Source organism: Heliangelus exortis, chromosome 14 (assembly GCF_036169615.1).
Source record: "Heliangelus exortis chromosome 14, bHelExo1.hap1, whole genome shotgun sequence".
Lineage (NCBI taxonomy): Eukaryota > Metazoa > Chordata > Aves > Apodiformes > Trochilidae > Heliangelus > Heliangelus exortis.
This window is the reverse complement of record NC_092435.1, coordinates 17,697,838-17,719,541: the sequence shown is the minus strand read 5'-3', so window position 1 is coordinate 17,719,541 and position 21,704 is coordinate 17,697,838. Positions and strand designations below refer to the sequence as shown.

General features: G+C 53.3%; 1 protein-coding gene across 1 annotated transcript; it reads left to right on the top strand.

Moving 5' to 3' along the window:
• The first annotated feature begins 11,479 nt into the window (after positions 1–11,479).
• LOC139802531 (BTB/POZ domain-containing protein KCTD8-like) lies at positions 11,480–17,010 on the top strand. The gene is made up of 3 exons (XM_071757760.1): positions 11,480–11,584; positions 13,790–13,912; positions 16,458–17,010. Exons 2-3 carry the CDS (start codon positions 13,855–13,857, stop codon positions 16,937–16,939), a joined length of 540 nt encoding a protein of 179 aa, XP_071613861.1. The 5' UTR covers positions 11,480–11,584; positions 13,790–13,854; the 3' UTR covers positions 16,940–17,010.
• The last annotated feature ends 4,694 nt before the right edge of the window (positions 17,011–21,704 follow it).

Below are 21,704 nucleotides of genomic sequence, written 5' to 3'. Positions count from 1 at the left end.
CTGAGCTGTGTGTGCCCAGGGGAGGGAGGGGGTGCTGGGGGTGCCATGGGCACCCAGAGGTGGGCAGGAACAAGGTGCTGGGGTTGGGGTTGTTCAGCCTGGAGAAGAGAAGGCTCCAGGGAGACCTTAGAGCACCTTCCAGCCCCAGGAAAGCTGGGGAGGAACTTCGGACGAGGGAGGGATGGGATGCAGGGGAAGGGTTTGCAGAAGGGAGATGGAGAGGAGATCTTGGAGAGAAATTCTTTGCTCTGAGGGTGCTGAGCCCCTGGGTGCTCAGGTTGTGCCAAGGAGGATGGGGCTGCCCCATCCCTGGCAGTGCTGGAGGCTCCAGGTTGGATGGGGCTGGAGCAGCCTGGGCTGGGGGAGGGGGCCCTGCCCATGGCAGGGGGCTTGGAATGAGCTGATCTTGGAGGTCCCTCCCAACCCAACCCAACCCAGTCTGGGTTCTGTAATCCATCCCTGCTCCTCCAGCCCTGGCTGCACCTCCAGCAGCTCTCAGGAAGCTCTCAGGGGGATGGATGCTGGGCAGAATTTTGGGGTTCATTTGAGAAGAAGGTTTGCAGCTGATTTCCCAAGAGGTGGGAGGGCTGTGGGGAGCACAAAGAGCCCAGCGAGGTGGCCCCGAGCCCCTGGAGAAGGAGAAGGTGCAAAGGGGATTTTTCTGAGGGCCCCTTCCTCATTGCAATAGTTTGGGGTTGGGTTTTTTTTTGAAGAGGAAATGGCAACCAGCTGCAAAAAAAAAAAAAAAAAAAAAAGGAAACTGAGCTCTGGGTGGGCACAGAGAAGCTGAAGGACAGAATTAAAACCTTTTGAATTAAAACCTCCTCAGTAAAGGGGGAGGGGAGAGGCCCTCTCAGTCTGCTTTTTTTTTTTTTTTTTGCCTTTTCTTTTTTTTTAACTAAGGAATTTTCTGATCATTATTAATTGGCTCTGATTGGAACAAGAAATTGCTGCCTTGTGAGAAATTCAGAAAGTTTGCTTTTTCCTTCTGGAACTGAAAAATTGATTGCACAGGGGAGAAAGGTTTTTTTCCTGAGGGAGAGACCATAATGGGAAAATCAACTTTGAGGTGGGTTTGATCTGCCAGGTGACGTGATCTGGGCTCTTAAACCTGATGCCTCAGATGAAATCTGATCAGAGCAGATGGAGTCACTTCTGAGTCACTTTGGGATCCGATGGTTCTCATGAAAACTGATAACTTGTGAGAAAAAGCTTGGAGATCCAATTCAAAGCCTCAAGGTCTCAAAAATGCAACAGATTTGGGGGTGTTTTCATTGTTTATAGCCAGGAACAGAGCTGCTGCCCACAGGTGAGGGGGAGAACCTGGTTTATTTGATCCTGGGGAGCAGCCATTGGCAGAGAAGTGGTGGCATGGGAGGAAAAAAAGATAAAAATCAGAGGTTTTTCATCCTCTGAGCAATCACAGCAAATCACTCAGCTGGGCAAAAGAAGAATCAAGTGGCTGCTGAGGGCTGGGAAGGGCTCGTGGTCCCCAGGGTTTCAAGGAGCTGCTTTTCCTCATGGCTCCTGTTGACTTTTCCTGGGAACGTGCCTGGATTTTGGGGTCTCCAAGTCTTGGGGCAGCCTGGAGGTTTCTTTTTGTAGGCAAAAGGTTTAACAAAACTCAGCCTTTGAGCTGAGCTCAGCAGCTGCCATGTGCAGGTGGGAGAAGGTGCCAGGGCATTGCTGGGCCATGGAGAGACCTCGGGGCCATTCCCAGACCTTCCCAGGGCTCTGGGAGGAACAGGAGAGGAGCTGGGGCTCTTCAGGGAAGTCCTGAGAGCCAGAAGAGGCTTTTGGGTCGGGTCAGTGGTTCTGGCAGCTGGCAGGATGCTTGCAGGAGCTTTGCCAGGGGAAGCTCCTCCAGCCTGTGCTGACAGCTTGGGCTGAGCTGAAGGAAGTGGCATTTGGGGACTTGGTGATGTGCAGATGGGTTTCTTAAAAGGGTTGTGGTGTTTCAAGAGGTTTGGCTTTGTTCTGGGGGGGTGGATGCCTGGGAATTATCTCACACAGCCCCCCCCTGGCTGCAGCACCTGACAAATCTGTTCTTGCAAAGGGGCTCCACCAGGTTCCAGCTGAATCAGAGTCCCCAGGACCCCCCCTGCACCCCAGATGTCCCCTCTTTAACCCCTGTGACCAGCACCCAGCCCTGCTGGATCCCTGGGCCCAGCCCGGATCCGGGTGCTGTGGTTCTGGGTGCAGCAGAGGGTCTCAAAAGAAAAATTCCTTTATTTCAAGAAATGGGACAGAGGATGCAGAGCAAAGCTCCAAGGGAGGGCAGGGGACCTTGTGAGGTCCCTGGGGGCCTCTGTTTGTCCCATCCAGGCAGCTCCAGGACCCGGGGACACCAGGTGGGCTTTGGAGGGACCCTCCTGCTCCATGGAAAACCTCGGAGGTCCCAGGAGGGGCAGGAGCAGCCCTGGGAGCTCCTGATGGAATGGGACCAAATCAAGAAGAGAGGAAAAGGCCCAGCTGGAGGGTTTGCTCTTCCCATCCCTGCAGGGCCAGGGGTGCTCAGCTCCTTCCTCTGGAGGACATCTCTGCCACATCCCCACCCCAGGGACTTGACATTTCCACTGAAAAGCAGGGCTGGGCAGGTGACAGTGAGGATGGGGACAGTGCCTGGAGGGATGGGGGGGCTGCTCTGAGCTCCTGCTGCTGTCCCCCAGCTCAGGGCTGCTCTGCACTGGTGATCACAGGACCCCAAACTGGTTTGGGTGGGAAGGGACCATCTAGTCCCATGGGCAGGGACACCTCCCACCAGCCCAGGGTGCTCCAAGCCCCATCCAACTTGGCCTGGAGCACTTCCAGGGATGGAGCCTGTGTGTAATGCCTGTTATTCCAGGGCCTTCCTTTTTAATTGACTGCTTTAATCAACTCAAAGGATCAAATGAGACGAAGCAGCCTGGAGGGGAGTGGATTCCAGCTGCAAAGGGGCAGGGATGCTGAGGACAGGGACGTGTGTCCTGTGTCCTCTCTAGGGACAAGGGATGGGGGAAACGGGGATGAGGCTCTGCCCTGGGTTGCTGGAAAAAGCAGCAGCTGAGTCTGTGGAGTCACTAGCTGAGGGGAAAAAAAAAAAAAAAATAAGAGGAGTAAACAGGAAACAGTTTCTCAGTTTCACAACCCTGCAGGCACCAGAGCTTCTCCCCACTGAGCTCCCTGGGGTGCTGTGGGGATGGGGTGTCCCCCCTGGGCTCCAGGGATCTGCTTCCCATGTGCTGCTCCTGGCTTTGTGGGGGTTTTTTTCTGCAGATTTTGCATTTTTTTAAAAATATTTTTTTAATTCTCATCCAAGGCAGCTTGAGCTCCTTGCTTGGGGAAGTGGAAAGGTCTCCTCTGCCTTCAGTGGCTTTCATGGAGCAGCTCCAAGCCTGCAGGAACCCAACCTTTCCCCAAGGCCACTCCCAAAATACAAAATATTATTGTTCTTTTCCTGCCTGGGGAAGATTTAACATCAAACCCCCAGGAGGACAAACAACAAAAACCCCAGGAAACCTCCCCAGTGCAGCTCTCGTTTTACTCCTGGGGAACTGAAGTCCCCAGGTCCTGGCTTGGAAGGATTCCCAGTCTTCTAGAAGTCACAAACAGGCCAGGAAAGTATTCCTGAGCCTGCTGGAAAGCTGAACGTGTCCCAAGCTCCTCGGGGTCACGAAGAGGGCTCCTTGTCTTCTGCCAAATTCCTCCCTCCCACCCCTTCCCTTCCCTTTGGTGTCCTTGCTGACTCCACCTCCCAGCAAATTGTTCTTTTGGCAGCCTCTGGAAGCAAAGAATCTCCTTGGGATGGGATGGGATGGGATGGGATGGGATGGGATGGGATGGGATGGGATGGAGCTGTGTTTTTAACCAGGAGTGGTGAGGTCTTGGCCCCAGGGCCCTTTGCAGTGGGCATTTCCCCTCCCTCCCTCCCTCTCTTCCCAAGAGTTGGGCTCATCCCTGGATGTCCCTGGAAGGCAGGACAAACCTCCCCCCTCCTTCCCAGCAGGAATCCTTCCCTGCTTCCCAGCTTTCCTGGCAGCCACCCCAGCAGAGCAGGATCCTCCCGGGTTTTCCGTGGGCTCCATCCAACATCTGCTGCCTGGGTTGTCCCAAAATCCCAAGTCCCAGCTCAGGTCCTCTGGGTCCTGGCAAGGCCACGGGGAGGCTTCAGGTGAGCCAAGGGCCCAGGCAGAGCTGCAGGAGATGCAGGAGCACTGGGAAGAATCCATGGGCTGAGGAGCTTTGCTCCCCTTGCCACCAGCTCTAGCTGGGTGCCCCCTCTCCAATTTTCATTCCAGGAACTGAGTTTCTTTTAGTCAACCATTAAAAACCCACTAAAAACTCCCCTGAAGGCACTTATTTCCCTCCCCAGAATTTTTTTTTTTTTTTCCTGAAGAGGCAGGAGGGAGCATTCCTCCACGAAAGGAGGAGGAATTTTTGGCAGAAGTCAGCAGGAATGAGCTGCAGGTTTCCTGGAGGAGAAATGTGCTCATTTCCCCAGCCCAGGCTTCTCTGGGGGCTCCTGGCCAAACCGTGGTGATCCCCCCAGCTAGCAGGGGTCACCACGACCTCCTGGGCAGCTGCACATCCCCCCAGAGATAAGATCAGCAGCTCCATGTGCTGGGAGAACACTCAAGATCCCGGAGGAAAAGGTTGGAGGGAGCAGAGGGGGGAGTGTGGGTGAGCTGAGCTCTGGTTCTGGGATGCCAAAGATGGAGCTGGGAGATGGTCTGGAGGGGTGGGGAGGCTCAGGCACCCCCTGCACCCTAGGTGGGTGCTCCAGCAGGAAAGGGAGGAGGGATGGGAGGATGGTTCCAGCTGGGCTTGCAGCTCCAAGGCAGATCCTGGGATGGAGGTGACTGCTCTGCCCCAGCTGCAGCACAGGATGGTGGGGTTGGAGGGCAGAAAAGACCCCTGGAAGGGCTTGGATGGGAACGGACCTTTAAAGCTCACCTGGTCCAACCCCCCTGCAGTGAGCAGGGACAGCTCCAAGCAGAGCAGGTTGCTCAGAGCCCCATCCAAGCTCACCTGGAATGTTTCCAGGGATGGGGCATCTCCCACCCCTCTGGGCCAGCATTGCCTTGTTGCCCCCAGCCACCTCCAGGAGCCCCAGAGAAGAGCCCAGCTCCAGCACCACCAAGGTCCCATCCTCCCCAGAGCATCCCCAGCCAAACCCCACAACCTCCTCCTGCCCATCCCATCCCATCCCATCCCATCCCATCCCATCCCATCCCATCCCATCCCATCCCATCCCATCCCTCATCCCCAGCAGGGGCAGCTGGCTTTGGGATGGGGGGAGGAGGGAATTCCATTCATTTACAATCCCCTTTGCTCTCCAGGTCTGGAATAACTCAGCACCACCTGCAGAACAGCTGCTTTTAGGTTGGGTTGGGGTTTTTTTGTTGTTTGTTTCTTGGTTTCCACTCCCCCCAAATTTTTCTGAAGCAGGGGGAGGACGTGGGCTGGAGCCCAGCCCAGCCCCACATCTGCACAAACACAGCCTGGGGACAGCATCCATTTGTGGAGAGATGTTTGAAAGGGGCTCAAGCCAGTCCTTAAAATAACATCCCTACCCTGTGTTTTCTCCTTTTTGGAAAACACAACCCAGAGAGTAAAGGAGAAATTGCAGGTTTGGGTCTTTTTTTTTTTTTTTTAATTTTTTTTCATGGGGGGTTTTGTCTTCTCTTGGTTACATTCTTCTGGGTCAGCATTTCCTGGGCAAGCTGCTTGGGTGGTAGCTCAGCCCTCGAGGGTCTTGAACACCCCCCAAGGCAGGGGGGAGGCACTGCTGAGATGAGTTTGTGGGGCCTCCTGCCTGCTCTGGGGGATGCAGGGACCTTGTGTCCACCTCAACCTCAACCTCGATGGTGTGGGGAGCAAACCTTGGGGAACAAAAGGGGGGAGGAAGAAAACCAAACCCAAGAAATAGTCAAGAAATAATGATTTTAACTCCCTCAGCCTGGCTCCAGAGCAGAGCTGCTCCAGCCCATCACCCTCGTGGCCTCCTCTGGCCTTGCTCCAACCTCCCCATGTGTGCTGGAGAGCCCAGAACTGGACACAGCTCCACAGGGGGTGGCTCAGGGGTGGCTTCCCAGCCCTTGGGGTGCCTTTTCCCAAAGGGGGGGAGCTTTGTAAGGAGCTGTGTGCCAGGCAGGGGTGTCCTGGGGAGCTGGAGCTCTGCAGGCTGTGGTGCTCTGCCCCAGGACTGCAGGGCAGGGGGGGTAAGGAAGATGCTGGAGAGCTGGAGGAAATCCAGAGGAGAAGTATGAGCAGGGAGATGAGGATCAGCTACAGCAGCTTATTAGGAAATGTTGGAGGAGCAGGGTTTGTTTAGTCTGGGAAGAGGAAGAGAGGAAAAGAGCCCATCCTCAGGCAGGGTTTAACCATGAGCTGGATGGTCAGATCCTGGGAAAGGGCTGGCAACAAAAATCCCTGGATTCCCCACGGGGAAGGTGCAGGTTGGACCTTACTGAAAGCATTTTAACAGCTACAGGAGTAAGGTGGGGCAGGAGAACCAACCTCCTCCCTTCCTTCCTGGGGGGATCTGAGCCCAGAGATGGGCTCTGCTGGCTCAGGAGAAGATGCTGCCCTCTCGTTTCCCCCATCTCACTGCTCTGCATTGCCTCCTCTCCCTCTCCTCTGCCCATGCCCACCTCAGGAGGGCTTCTCCTTACCCCACACCCCACCCCCAGCCCTGTCAGCTCTGGCATCTTGTGCTTTGCTGCAGGAAATGAGATGGGGAGAGGGGGGAGGTTTCTGCACCACACCCAAGGTCAGACACCTCCCTGGGTCCAACATTAGGGACCCAAGTGAGGTTCTGGGGGTCTCAGGGTGAACTCCTGCCCCTCAGGAGCTGGGGGGGTGCCCTCTGCTCAGGGAATCTTCCAGAATTCCCAGACCTGTCCTGGGACCTGCTCTGGGCTGGGATCCCCCTCCACCAGCATCCTCTGTAACCCCCCAGCAGGGAAGGACCCATCTTGCTTCTCAGTCTTCTCCTTTTCTTCTCAAAAATCCTCTTGGTTCTCTCCACCCACACCCTAATTCCCAAGGGAAGCTCTCACAGCTCACTCCAAGGCCCCCAAAAGCCCCCAAAGGCCCCCAAAGACACCCAAAGGCCCCTAAAGACACCCAAAGGCCCCCAAAGACACCCAAAGCCACCTTGCTGCAGCTTTTGTGCCCTTCTCCCCCCACAGCAGGACTGAAATCAGCCTGGGGGGGGATTGTGAGAGGGAAAAAATCAGCCTGGGGGGGAAATTGTAAGAGGGAGAGTTTTGCCTTCACCCCTCACCTTCCCTCCTGGCCATCCCACCCGTGTTTACCCACGGAAGAACCCCGTGAAGCTGTGATTTCTGTTTTATGCAATTTTACAGCTGTTCTCAAACCAAATCTGGGGATTTTGTGTTGGTTTGTGTTCCTTTTCCAAATCAGCTAGACTAAAAAAAAAAAAAAAAAAACCAAAAAAAGCCCCAGGCCATTGGTTCAATAATTGGTGGGTGGGACCTTGGCCACAGCGATTTGAAGGGATTTGCCTCCAACCTTCAAGCCTGGTGGGCTGCAATTTCCTGATTAATTCTCCCCCAGGTGACAGGGGTAAAAACAAGAAAAGCAAAACAGGAAAGAAAAAAGAAAAAAAAAAAAAACCACCAAACATCCCAGCCTTGCCCCTGCTGAAGCTGAGGATGGGCAGGAGGGGCTGGACCAGAAGGGGTGATGCCAACCCCCCCCTTGCTCTTCCTCCTCCTGCCCCTCTCCCTCCAGGCTCTGTGCCCATCACACTCCTCACTCCTTTCTCAGAAGGATGAGCTCGGCCCTGGCTGGGTCCTTTCATCAAATCAGCCCTGGCTGAGGCAGAGGGGAAAGGGAAAAGCTTCCCAGGAATCAGCAAAGCACCGGGGAAGCAATGATGCAGGAGCAGCCTGAGAGGCAAAGTGCTCCAGCAGGGAGCAAGAACCAGGCTCTGCCCGTGCTCACTCCTATTTAATCTCGATTTTTTGGAAGCCTGGGGAAGGAGCCCCCCCATCCGGGTGGGTTTGGGCTGCTGGCCCTGGAGATTTCTCCTTAGTTTTATCCTCTCCTGCTCTCCCTCCTCACCCTGAAACTCCCTCCAGGCCCCTGGAAGCTTCAGGACCAGCCTGGGGCAGCCTTTACCCTCCCTGCCCCCAGGAGAAGTGCTCAGGACTAAACTTAGACCTCTGCTCCCTTCCCCGGAGACGTTTCTGGTGGTTTCTGTGGTTCCCCCAGCCCCTCTGCTGACCCAGCATTTCTTCACCTGCTCCCTGCACACCCCCTGACATTTCCTTTTTATTCTTATTTTTTCTCCCCTCCTTCCCCTGAGGCTGAGCTGAAGCCCCCTGAGCTGAGCACAGAAGTTCAGCTGAGGTTCCCCTCATGGGATTTCATTCCAATTCCCCTTCCAGCCCACCCCATAAGATTTTCTAGTCCCCACAATTATGATTTTTCTTTCTCTCTCCCCCTTCTCCCCTGGCTAACAAAAGCTTTTCATCCCTAGGCAGCCTCCCAGGGACCTCCTGTTATTCTATTATTTATCTGCCAAGGCTGAGCCCTCGATCCCATTTCTCCTTCTCCTTAATAAGCTTTTCATGGAGTGTGGAAGTCACCCAATCCCCCTTTGCCTCTTGAGTTTTCTTAAAAGCCTCAAAAAGCCCTCAGGAAAAGATATCACCTGCTCCCCATCAGCCCCCACTTTGGTGACTTCACAGAAGATGAACTGGGTGGGTTTGGTTTGATTTTTTTCAAGCAGTTTTTAATTCTGCCTTTAATTGTTATTTTTTGCTATAAATAATTTTTGCTACATATAATAATTTTTGCTATATATAATTTGCTTTATATGTAGTATAATAATATAATATATAATATGTAATATATAACAATATAATATATATTAAATTACATTATATATAATAGTAATATATAATATATAATATAATGTAATATATAATATAATATATAATATGTAATATATAACAATATAATATATATTAAATTACATTATATATAATAGTAATATATAATATATAATATAATGTAATATATAATATAATATATAATATGTAATATATAATTTATAATATATAATATATAATATATAATATATAATATATAATATATAATATATAATATATAATATATAATGATTATTATATTATATATAATAATTATATGTTCTTTATATAATATTATATATTATTTATATATCATATATTATTTATATTATGTATTATTTTATATAATCAATAATAATAATATATAAAATTATATAATGTATATTATATACAATATGTATAATTATATATAATATACATTATATATAATATATAGTGTATTATATAATAATATATTATTATAATGTATATCATAGTAATACATATAGTAATAATATATATTATAATAATATATTTTTATATATATATATGTAATTTTGCTATATATAATTTGCTTGCTGGCTGTGGGACTGAGCACAGTTCCTAAATGGATCTTTGCAAACAGGCTCAGGTGAACCATTCGTTTGCTGAAAAAAAAAAAAAATGCAGGTTTGGGGTCAATTAAACTGAGCTGCAAATTCATCAGAAAGCACAGGAGTTACTGCTGAATGAAAAAAAAAAAAACCTTTTTTGTATTGGTTTGTTGGGGGTTGGGTTTTGTTGTTTGGTTTGGGTTTTTTTTAACGTGAAAAATGTGTTTCCTTCTGCAGCTTTTTAAAGAAAAAAATTCCCATTTCCCCTTCCCCAAGAGTACTTCAAGATTTAGTGACATTTCAGCCTCTCCGGGTGGGATTAATGGCTTTCCAGGGAAAATTCCTTCTCAAGAGCAACGAGAGAGGGAGAGGTGGCTCAGTCCCACCCACTCCTCTGCCACACTAATTAATTATCACAGAATCCTAGAATCCTAGGGGTTGGAAGGGACCTGGAAAGATCATCTAGTCCAACCCCCCCTGCCAGAGCAGGGCCCCCTAGAGTACATCCCCTAGGAACGTGTCCAGGGGGGTTTTGAATGTCTCCAGTGAAGGAGACTCCACAACCCCCCTGGGCAGCCTGTTCCAGGGCTCCGTCACCCTTACAGTAAAAAAATTTTTTCTGATATTCAACTTGAACCTCCTATGCTCCAATTTACACCCATTACCCCTTGTCCTATCACTGGTCACCACTGAGAAAAGCCTAACTCCATCTCCCTGACACTCACCCCTTACATATTTGAAAACATTGATGAGGTCACCCCTCAGTCTCCTTTTCTCCAAACTAAAGAGCCCCAGCTCCCTCAGCCTTTCCTCATAAGGGAGATGTTCCACTCCCTTAATCATCTCAGTAGCTCTGCGCTGGACTCTTTCAAGCACTTCCCTGTCCTTCTTGAACTGAGGGGCCCAGAACTGGACACAATACTCCAGGTGTGGCCTCACCAATGCAGAATAGAGGGGGAGGAGAACCTCTCTTGACCTACTAACCACACCCTTTCTAATGCACCCCAGGATGCCATTGGCCTTCTTGGCCACAAGGGCACACTGCTGGCTCATGGGCATCTTCTTCCTCACAGGACTTGTGCTGGATCCCTTCCCAGCCTCTTTGCTCTTCTCTGGACCTGCTCCAGCACCTCAATCTCCTTCCTGAGCTGAGGGGCCCAGAACTGGACACAGGACTCAAGCTGTGGCCTCCCCAGGGCTGAGCACAGGGGCAGAATCCCTTCCCTGGACCTGCTGGCCACGCTGTTCCTGAGCCAGCCCAGGATGTCATTGGCCTTCTTGGCCACAAGGGCACATTGCTGGCTCATGGGCATCTTCTTGTCTACCAGGACCCCCAGGTCTCTTTCACCTCCACTGCTCTCCAGCAGCTCAGCCCCCAACCTATACTGGGACATCGTGTTGTTCTTCCCCAAATGCAAAACTCTACACTTCCCCTTGTTGAATTTCATCATGTTTCTCCCTGCCCAACTCTCCAGCCTGTCTAAGTCTCTCTGAATGGCAGCACAGCCTTCTGGTGTGTCAGCCACTCCTCCCAGCTCAGTGTCATCAGCAAACTTGCTGAGGGGACATTCTATACCCTCATCCAAGTCGTTGATGAAGATATTGAACAACACCGGTCCCAGTACCGACCCCTGAGGGACTGAATTACCAAACCAAAGGAATTAAGGAACCATCTGGGTTTCCTCCCCTCCTGCAAGCAGAGATCAGGTTTCCAGGGATGAAGCTCAGGGGCTGATGAGGTGGTTGGGATGCCCAGGGCTGTGGCTCCTCCAGGGGCACCGAGGCTGAAATCCTAACCCAGGGCTTTGCTGTGCTCCCAAATTTTCCTGGTCTCGGGGCAGAGACCCCTCGGAAACAAATCTTCCCTTCCAACAATCCCCAGGTGAAGCGAACCAGGGACGGGGGGTAGAGCTGGGGAGCTTTTTCCTGGGTCAGGGGGTTCTCATCTTCATCCCTACTAAAGAAGGTGCTGAGATGCTCTGGAGGATGCTCCCCCAGAGGGGGGCTCCAGGTGAGCAGGAGCCATCCCAGGGGAGCAGAGAGCCAAACCCACACCTTTCCCTTTCCTTCCAGGTCCTGTGGTGAGGGGCCAGCTCTCCAGGCAGCTCTCCAGGCACTGCAGCCTCCCAGGTAACCCAGATGCTCGTGGTTAGGGGGAGGGTGGTGGGGGGGGAGATGAGGGTCTGAGCAAGGAGGTGTCTGAGGATCTGAGATTCAGTGGTGCCTTTGGGCTGCTCGGGACTCCCAGGTGGCCCAGGGCTTGGTCTCACTGGCCCTGAGAGCCCTTTTGGTGGCTCCAATCCCTTCCCCACCCCCGTGGGCTCTGTGGTTGTTGGACAAACCAGGTTGGAGACCAGAAGTGAAGCTGAGCCAGCACCTTCCAGTGGGGACCTGGGAGTCTTCCCAAATCCTTGGGTTTGGCTGATCTGCAGGTGCTCAGAGCTCAGCCACACGTTGGGTTTGGTTGGGAAAGGACTTTCAGACCATCAAGTCCAACCCAGCACTGCCAGGGCCCCCACCAAGCCATGTCCCTGAGCACCAGCATGAAGGAGACAGACAGACAGACAGCCTCCTCTGCCCTGCTGTGTGTCTGGGTTTGCTCAGACTCAGAAGGAAAGCAGCTGTCCAGGCAGTTCCCATCACACCAGGACACATTTGGACATTTGTTTTCCCCTAAGATGCATCACTAAAAAGAAAGTTCCAAAGCTCCAGGGGTGATGCTGGAATGGATTTTTGTTTCAGGAAGGAGAAAGATGAAAACTCTTTGTGTTGGTTCCAGCCTGGTCCAACTCCAGGCTTCCCATCCCAAAACATCCTTGCAAAAAAAATGGAAACTCCAGGGAGGGCCCAGCTGTGACTTTAAACAAAAGGAGGGATTGAGGCAGCTCTGCTGGCAGAGCCCAGACCCCACCTCCCCTTCCCGAGCCTGAGGGATTAACCCAAAATCCCTGAGAAGCAAGGAGAGGGGAGCTGGAAGAGGAGCAAAGGCTCAAAAGGAGAAGTGCAAAGCTCTGGGAGGAAAAAACCCCCACAGCCCACACCCCCCTTGGCCTTTCTGCTCCCCCCTCCAATCCTCTCAGCCCTGGGGGGATGGAGCTATAAGAGGCAAAGCTTCTCTTCAGCAGCCCTGCTGCCAGCTTTTCCCTTCTAAATCTTCCCTAAGCACTTCCTTGCCCAGCTGCTCCCTGCTGCAGGAACCTGGTGGCCTGGTGCCCACCAAGGGGCTGGGGGCTGGGCAGGGGCTGGGGACCTCAGCTGTGACAATGCAGTGATGGAGCCTCAGAACCACCAGAACCCCCCTTCCTCCTCTGCCTGTGGGCCAGGACCTCAAATCCAAGCCCTGCTCCTGTGCTCCCCAGGGAGGTGACGGCTGCTGGGGGGGCACCCATCACCCCAGGGGAGTGGGAAGGTCCTGCACCCCAGGACACTCCTCGTCACCACTCCTGGGGGGCTGAGCTCTGCTCTGATCACCCCAAACAGCTCCCTGAAGGGTTTCCATGCAAGGGCCCCTGGCATTGGGTTGGGTTCAGATTTCCTCCCCCAGGGTTCAGTTTGGGACCGCAGGAACAGCTGCTCCAGAACCCTCTGGAACCCTCTGGAGATGCTCTGCCAGGTGGTGACCACAGGGGCTGTGCCAGAGTCTGGGGAAGGGTTGTGGTGGGAGGGAGAAGGACGTGATCCCAGCTCAGCAGAGTCAGGAACCAGCTCTCAGGAACCGGGAGGGTGAGGGTGGCAGTGGGCAGGGAGTGGGTCGGGATCCTGCTGCCCTCTCCTGGATGCAGCATCACTGCTGGGGAGGGGTTTGGAGCATGGAAGGGTCCCCTTGACCTCTGCCTTCTGGCAACCAGGAGCCCCAAGGGACTACCCAGCCAGGGCTCGTGGGAGAGCAGGGCACCCACTTCCAGCCCTGGCTTCTTCCCATGGGGAGCGGGCTCAGGCTTTGGTTGGTGTCAGGGTGACCTTGGCCAAGTGCTGCTGAGGTGGCTTCTCTGCAGGGTGACCTTGAGAGCCACTGGCACAGAGCTTCAGAGAGAGGCAGGACAGCTTCAGAGGAGGAGGAAGAATAGCAAGGCATGGAGGGAGGCTGTGGGAGATGGTTCCAGGCACTGCCCATCATCCCAAGAAGGGCTCTGGGAGGCACTGGGGATGACACCAGCGGATGCTGCACGGGTCACTTGTCACCCCAGGCCTCCAGCATGGTGCTCTGGGAGCTTCTTTGGACTCTCTGGACACCACATCCCACCCTGCCTCCCTCTCACTCGCTCTGTTCATCACTTGCCTTTTCATTTTTTCTTCTTTGGGTCTTGAATTTTTATTTTTTTTTTTTTTTTTTAGGCAGCTCCTGGCTGAGCCTGCCAGCCCCCCAGCCTTCAGAAACAGAGCACAGCCCAAAAAACCACATGTCTTCTTCTGAGCCCATCCTGGACCTCAAGACAGAGCTGGAAGCAGCACTTCCAGGTAAGAAAGGTGCCAGTGCCTGGTGCCTGCAGCAGCCACACCATGCAGAGCCAAGCTGTGGGGATGGGACATGGGCTGGGGGCTCCCTACATGCAGACAAGCTTTGTGGCTTCCTTCTCAGCCTGCTTGAACCCCCCTGAGCAACCTGGGGAGCTCTGGTTTATCCCCCAGGACCCAAATGCTCAGCTTCATCTCTGGAGGGTGGCAGAACATCCCCTGAGCCAGGTCTGGGGCCTCCACACAGCAGCATCAGCCCCAGAATCAATCCCAGGCCAGGTGGAGCCTTCAGATCAAGCCTTTCCCTGGCTGTGTTTGTACTCTGTGGCCTCCAAGGCTGAGCAGGAGCTGTGCTGGACACCTCCTAAGGCAGATCTTACCCAAAGTGATGGGATTGATGAGAAATGCCATGGAAACCTCTCTCCTGGGTCAGATGTTCTGCTGATGGCCAGCTGCATGGCTTCCTTGGCTTCCTTGGCTTCCTTGGCTTCAGTTCCAGCAGCTTGCAACATCCCAGGCTCTGGCTCTGCACCCTCACCCCAGTCTGACCTCTCGTGCCTGGATCCTTTCTGCTCTGCCAGGACAAAACGTGTCCCAGTTCCCATCCCTGCCCTCCAGCTGGAGTCACTGTGCTGGAACAGCAGTGCCAGATGGAGCACTGGTGTGAGACCTCAGCCTCAGAAAGCTGCTGCCCATCATCCACCAGCTCCTCAGCAGCTCCCAGTTCCTCCAGAGCAGCTCCTGCAGCAGACTGGGTGCAGATGGTGCTCTCAGGAAGGGCTTTGCCAGGACCTGGCACATCCCAGTCCTGGGGGAAAGCAAAATTTCCCCCTACCCATGCTGGAGGAGGCAGAAGAGCTGGAAAACCTCAAAGAGAAGGGGGGATTTGCTGCTGCTTCTCCTCCCCCTCCCTGGGGAGCACCCGAGGTGCAGCAGATGTGTGCAGATGTTAAATGATGGGTGACATCCACCCTTGGGTGGCTGCCCAGCCCTGCTGAGCACGGGGGGGAAAGCAGGATGCTGGGTTTAAGGCTTGGTTTAAGGCTCAAGAGGCACTCTGGGCTGGTTGGATCATTTTCTTTTTCTTTCTGCTTCTTGCTGAGAGGTGTCAGGAAGGGAGAGCCAAGAGCACTCACCTGCCAGCCCTGCAAGGAGGTTTGGGGCTGCAGCCTGAGCCTGCCTGTGGCAAATCCATCCTTACCAGGAGCTTTCTGCTGAGCTGGGCACCTCTTGCCAGGGCTCCAGGACTCCCTGGGGATCCAGCTCGGTGGGAGAGGAGACTTCCAGAGCTGCCTGGCAGGGCACAAAGGACACGTGAAGCTCCTGGTGCCACCCACCAGCTGGATCCGTGCCCCTCAACAGCCCTCGGAGAGGATGCAGAACAATCCTTTCCACCACCACCTGTCTGCTGGGCAGGGTCCAAGCTCCATGGCACTGCCAGGTGGACAAGAAATCTTTTGGATGAAGAGCAAATCCACTCCCCAAGTGCACTTTTGGGACAAGAAAACCTCGGGTTGGCACAAACTGTTCAAGCTGAAGATGCTCTGCCAGCTCTTGTTTTGAAGCCTTTTTGTCCATCTTTGTGCCACAACCCCTTAAGTTTAGGAGGCTGGAAAGGAGTTTAATGAGCTTGTAAAGGAACTGCCATTTCCTTCTGACCCCAAGAGATCTGCTGTTGCTCTTTTTTTTTTTTTTTTCATTTAAATACTGGAAGGAAAAGAGCTGTTGGAATCAAGCTATGGAGTAGAAACCATCAGAGATGCACAAACCTCTGCTCCCATGGTGGGGTTTTCTCTCTGAGGCCCAGGCCTCTGCTTGGAAGGGACCTGGAGAACCTCAGCCATGATAATGCAGTCATGGGACACAAGAAAAAAAAATTCTCCCTTTTTTTTTTTGAAATTTGGGTGTCTGCAGCTGACAGTGGGAGATGGAAAGCAAGCCCAGGGGCCAAGGCATCCTGAGCTGAAGATGCCCCATTTGGTTGGAGAAACACCCCAAAAGGGAGCCAATCTTCACCTTGCCATGTGAGGACCTTGTGTCAACCCCTCCTCCTGGCAGCCAAACCCCTGCAGGGATTTCATGGTTGCTCTCTGCAACCCCCTGGGAGGAGGTTGGAGCCAGGGGGGGTCGGGCTCTGCTCCCAAGGAACAAGGGATGGGACAAGGGGAACTTTTGGCCTCAGGTTGTGCCAGGGGAGGTTGATTGGAGCTGGGGAGCTGGGGGAAAATTTTAGGTTGGAGCTGGGCTGCCCAGGGCAGGGCTGGGGTCCCCATCATCCCTGGAGGGGTTTCAGAGCCCTGGAGATGTGGTGCTGAGGGACATGGGGCTGTGTTCCCTGGGCAGTGCTGGGGTCACTGCTGGATTTGGTGGCTGCAAAGGTCATTTCCTTTCAGTCCAAATGACTCCCTGGTTCTGGAGTGGGGGGGTGGGCACCCCAGAGTCCCAGCTGGACTTGCCCAACAGAGCTGAGCTGCCCCATTCCTCGGTGTGGTCGCCCCCAGCCTTGCTCGAGCTGCCACTCACCCAGCTCTCTCTTTCCTTTCCCCAGCCCACAGCAACCCAGAGGAGCAGGAGCAAAGCCACGGGACAAGCCCTGGTGGTGGGGACAACCTTGCAGCCTCCAACATGAGCAGTCCTGGTGAGCCCAGCCCAGCTCCAGAGCCAGATGGGACCCTCCCGAGCGGAGCCCCCCAGTTGGAGGCGGAGGATCCCAGTCCCACCAACTCCTTGCCGTGGCCAGAGGCTCCCGAGGAGGAATGCCCAGCCCATCCCACCACCCTGGACTTCTCCAAGTCCCTGAAGAAGTTAGAGGAGGTGAAGCAGACGGGGCAGAGGAGGAACAGTGAGCACGTGAAGGAGAACGGGGTGGAGGTCACCCCCGTGGTGGGGACAGTGAGCGAGGAGAGGAGGATCCTGGAGACTGAGCTGGGGAAGTGCATCGAGGACTTCCGAAGGATCAAGATCCCCCTCACCTTTCCCAACAAGAAGAGGCAATGGCAGAGTGAGCTGCTCAAGAAATACCATCTGTGAGAGGTCACCTCCTCCCAGGGCACCTCCTGTGCTGTGGGGTCACCACCCCTGTCCCTGGGTGCCATCCCAGGGTGACTCTCCAAAGGAGGGACCTGGGCTGGTGAAGGGATCCAGCACAGATCCTATGAGGAAGGGCTGAGGGAGCTGGGGGTGTTGAGACTGGAGAAGAGGAGGCTCAGGGGAGACCTCATCACTCTCTACAACTCCCTGAAAGGAGGTTGGAGCCAGGGGGGGTTGGGCTGATATCAGTGGGACAAGAGGGCACGGACTAAAGAATTTTTTCCTAATATCCAACCTAAACCTCCCCTGGCAGAGCTTCAGCTCTGCCAGGGGAGGTTTAGGTTGGATATTAGGAAAGGATTTCTTTCTGGAGAGGGTGCTCAGCCATTGGAATGGGCTGCCCAGGGAAGGGGTGGATTCTCCATCCCTGGAGATATTTCAAAAGAGCCTGGATGTGGCACTCAGTGCCATGGGCTGGGAACCACGGGGGGAGTGGAGCAAGGGTTGGACTTGATGAGCTCTGAGGTCCCTTCCAACCCAGCCCATTCTAGGATTCTATGATTCTGTGACTGCTCAGGGCCAGAGGATGGCTGGGGAAGCCAGGAAGGAGCAGGAGCTGCAGTGTGTGCTCATCACCCTTCCTGGATGGCCCTTTGCTCTCCAGGAGTCCCTGGTCCCTCCCCGTCCTACCAGAGGTGCCTGAACCCCACACACAAAGGGCTCGTCCCACATCCCAGAGAGTTTCCAGGAGCAGCTCCTGAAGGGATTCACTCCTCTGTGTCCTTCTCTCTTTGGTCTGCTTTGCTCAGAGCTGCACTCTGGCCCCTTGGATTCCGGGAATTTATTTCCATTCAGCTTCAACTCCCTGGAAATCCAGATTCTTTTTTCCATGCTCTCCAAAGTCAACTTCGGAACACGAGGCCCATTTTTCTCCAGGTCTTTTGGCCCTCAACCTGAGTGGGAGGAATTTCAAGTTCCCTTAGGCCAGGAGCAGAGCCTGACCCTGAGCACAGCCCTGGGCACAAGCTGGGGAAACCTGGTCTGGTTTCTACACCTGGTCTTGTTTCTACTCCTGGGTTTTGTTTCTACTCCTGGTCTTGTTTCTGCTCCAGGTCTTGTTTCTGCACCAGGTCTTGTTTCTGCTCCTGGTGCTGTTTCTGCTCCTGGTGCTGTTTCTGCTCCAGGTCTTTTGTTTCTACTCCTGGTCTTTTGTTTCTGCACCTGGTCTTTTGTTTCTGCTCCTGGTCTTGTTTCTACTCCTGGTTTTTGTTTCTGCTCCTGGTCCTGTTTCTGCTCCAGGTCTTTTGTTTCTGTTCCTGGTCTTCTTTCTGCACCAGGTCTTGTTTCTGCTCCTGGTCCTGTTTCTGCTCCAGGTCTTTTGTTTCTACTCCTGGTCTATTGTTTCTGCACCAGGTCTTGTTTCTGCACCAGGTCTTGTTTCTACTCCTGGTTTTTGTTTCTGCTCCAGGTCTTGTTTCTGCACCAGGTCTTGTTTCTGCTCCTGACCTGCTGCATGATGCTGGAAACCTCAGCTCCTGCCTCTTTCTGCAGTTCTCCTCCTTGCCAGTGATTGCACATCAGTTTTTTGCTGAGTGCTGCAAGGTCAAGCAACCCTTCTTGTCTGCAGCCACCAGCGCTGTCCCCATCCTGGTCACGGGGCAGGAGGAGCAGAGCTCACCAGGACACTGCCTCCTGCCAAGGGAATAAACCTCCCACCTTCTCCTCTCTATTTATTTTCCCCAAATGCTTCGGCTTTGCTTGAGCAGCAGGAAGCCATTAATTACCCAGTGACAGCGTTCTGCAAGCATCCCTTAATTGAATGCCATTATCCTTTAATTAATTAAATACCAATTAATTACCAGGAACATCGCATGACATGAAGCAAATGCCATCAGCTGGTGGAGACAGAATAATTTAAAAAGCAGCCAGCGAGGCCCAAATAATGACAGCAAGGACCAGGAATTGTCCAGCAAAGGAAGGCACGGAGATCCCAGAGCCTTTTCCCTGGAGGCAGGTTGGGATGGGCTGGTGGGAAAAGACCCCATCCCTCTGGGAAAGCTTGGGAGAGCTTTAGCCTCTCAAGCTTGGGGTATTCACCAGCTGCTTTCTGCTGGCACCACTCCTGGGTTCAAAGCTGGTCCAAAATGTCCCAGCAGCTCAGGTCTTCAGCCACCAGAGCTGGATCAAAGGAACTGAAATATTTGGAAGGGCACACGATGGTGAAATCTGTGGCTGCTGCATTTGGTTGTGGAGTAGCTGTACTTTTTTTAATGCAAAATTTTTACTTTCCTTCTGGAGCAAACAGAAATGAGATTTTTTTTTTTTAATCTTTTTTTTCCCCCCATGGAGGAGAAGCTCTGAATTCCCAGCAGTCACCTTGCAGGAGAGGTTTCTGCAACAGCAGCACTGGGGCCTTTGGGTGCAAAGCATGGGGCACAGCCATGGGGCACAAGCCATGGGGTGCAAGCCATGGGGCACAAGCCATGGGGCACAAGCCATGGGGTGCAAGCCATGGGGTACAAACCATGGGGCACAAGCCACGGGGCACAAGCCATGGGGCACAAGCCATGGGGCGCAAGCCATGGGGCACAAGCCATGGGGCACAAGCCATGGGGCACAAGCCATGGGGTGCAAGCCATGGGGTACAAACCATGGGGCACAAGCCACGGGGCACAAGCCATGGGGCACAGCCATGGGGTACAAAGCCATGGGATACAAGCCATGGGGCACAGCCATGGGGCACAAGCCATGGGGCACAAAGCCATGGGGCACAAAGCCATGGGGCACAAGCCATGGGGCACAAGCCATGGGGTACAAAGCCATGGGGCACAAGCCATGGGGTGCAAGCCATGGGGAACAAGCCATGGGGCACAAGCCATGGGGTGCAAGCCATGAGCTGTTGCCATGTCCCTGGTGAAGCCACCATGGCTCCAGTCCTTGGCCAGAGCCAGCCAGGGCAGGAGCAGCTCTGACCCTCAGTCCCTACCCCACAGTTTGCAGCTCTGGGACAAGAGACCCCCAAGCACCACCCTTGGGTGCTCTGCTCCATGGCTTTGGGGCTGGAGCCCTTTGTGCCATGAAACCCACTTTGTTGGGGGTTTTTTTTGTGTCTTTCTTGGCCATGCAAAAGCCAAACCCTGCAGGTGCTCGTGGTGGCAATGGGACAAAGCCTGGGAGAGGGGACAGGAGAGGTCCCTGAGGTCTTGGATGTGGGGAAAGTGGTGAGTGGGACAGCCCTGGCCACCCAGCCACCAAGGGGTTAAAGCCTCCCGTGGCCCGGAGCCCTCTGCCAGCCAAGCAGAGCTAATGGCTTATCTCCAAGCAGTGCTTAATGGCCCTCAGGGAGGTTGGTAAATGGATTACATTTTTATTTTAAACCAGCAGCAAAGCCAGGAGCAGAGCCAGCCAGGGGAAGGCAGGAGTTGATGAGATTAAAAGTCTTTTCCAACCAAAACACTTCTGCAGAGGGATGGGGAAGGCAGAGCAATGGAATAATGACCCTTCCAGAGGGAACTCTGGACACACAGCTCTGTTCCTAAGGGTCACCATCAAACACCTCTCCTCAGAGCCTGAGCTCTGCCTCCTACCTCTTGAGGAGAACTTTCCTTTGGGGTGACCAACTCTGCCTTCAGGTGTCAGAAAGCTCCTCTGCCAGCAGGAAAACCAACCCTGTTCCAGAAAAAGTTGGGACTGGGACCTGGGGAGAGCAATTTGTGGTTTTGCAGCCAGCCCTGACACCTCCTCCAGGATGCTTCCCCCTGGCATCCAGGCTGTGCTGTCCTTCAGCTGCCTTGGGAGGTGCTGGGGGTGTTCCCAGGGAAGGCTCTGGGGTTGTTTCCACCTGGGAAATGCCCTTCAGGAAACACTGCAAGCAAGGGGAAGCCATGCAGAGGTTTTTCCAGGCTGTGTCAGGGATTCAGGCACATCCTGGCATCCTTTCTCCCAGCAGTGGGGCACGGGAGGAGGTAAAAAATCAGAGGGATGGTCCTCAGAGGTGGCTGTAAGGACACAGACTGGGAATGACAATGGCCAGACCTGGATGCAAACACTTCTTTGACTTCACCATCAGAAAATTCACACCAGCAACTTCCCAAACCTTTTCCCTGTCCCAGAGGTAACAAAAAAGCCATGACCAATGCTCTGCCCTGGTGGTTCTGAAGGTAAAATGTTTAGGACTTGAGAAACTTGAAACTGCTTGTTTTCTTTAAAAAAAAAAAAAAAAAAAAAAAAACGAAATTTCTGATCAAAACAGTTCCTTGTGCAGCCAGCAAGGAGAAAAGCATCCTGCTTTGGCTCCATGAATGCAGGGATTTAACTGGGATAATGATCCTCCTGTTCTCCTGCAGGAATGAGGCAGCCTCAGTTATGTCAAATAAACTTTTTACTTTCCACCCTCCAATAATTAAACTGATCTATGGTTCTTTCCCAAGCTCTGGGATATTAAATTCAGGATCAATGAGCTTTCCAGAACCTGTAAATCAGTCAGAGAAGGAAAAGCCCAGCCTCACCCCACTGCTGGGTGCTGTGGGCCAGGGGGGTCCCCAGGAGGATGGGAGAGGGGGGGGTCCTTGGCCACAAGGGGCTGAGGAGGTGGGAGAGGAGCAGAAATCTCTTTCAAGTCTCTTTCCCTCCCCAGGTGTGAGGTTTCCTTTGGGTTTGGGGGAGCTGGAGGGGGGGAAGCCCCAGGAGGGCTGGGGAGGTGATGGTTTTCGGGAAGGATGGGTGGGGGTGGCAAAGAGGAAAGAGAGAAATCACCTCCTGCTTG

Bases quoted from the DNA above. Each gene is read 5' to 3' on its own strand.
- LOC139802531 (XM_071757760.1), top strand. From the start codon at position 13,855: ATGTCTTCTTCTGAGCCCATCCTGGACCTCAAGACAGAGCTGGAAGCA. The intron at 13,913-16,457 runs GTAAGAAAGGTG...TCCTTTCCCCAG, and splicing joins GCTGGAAGCAGCACTTCCAG to CCCACAGCAACCCAGAGGAG.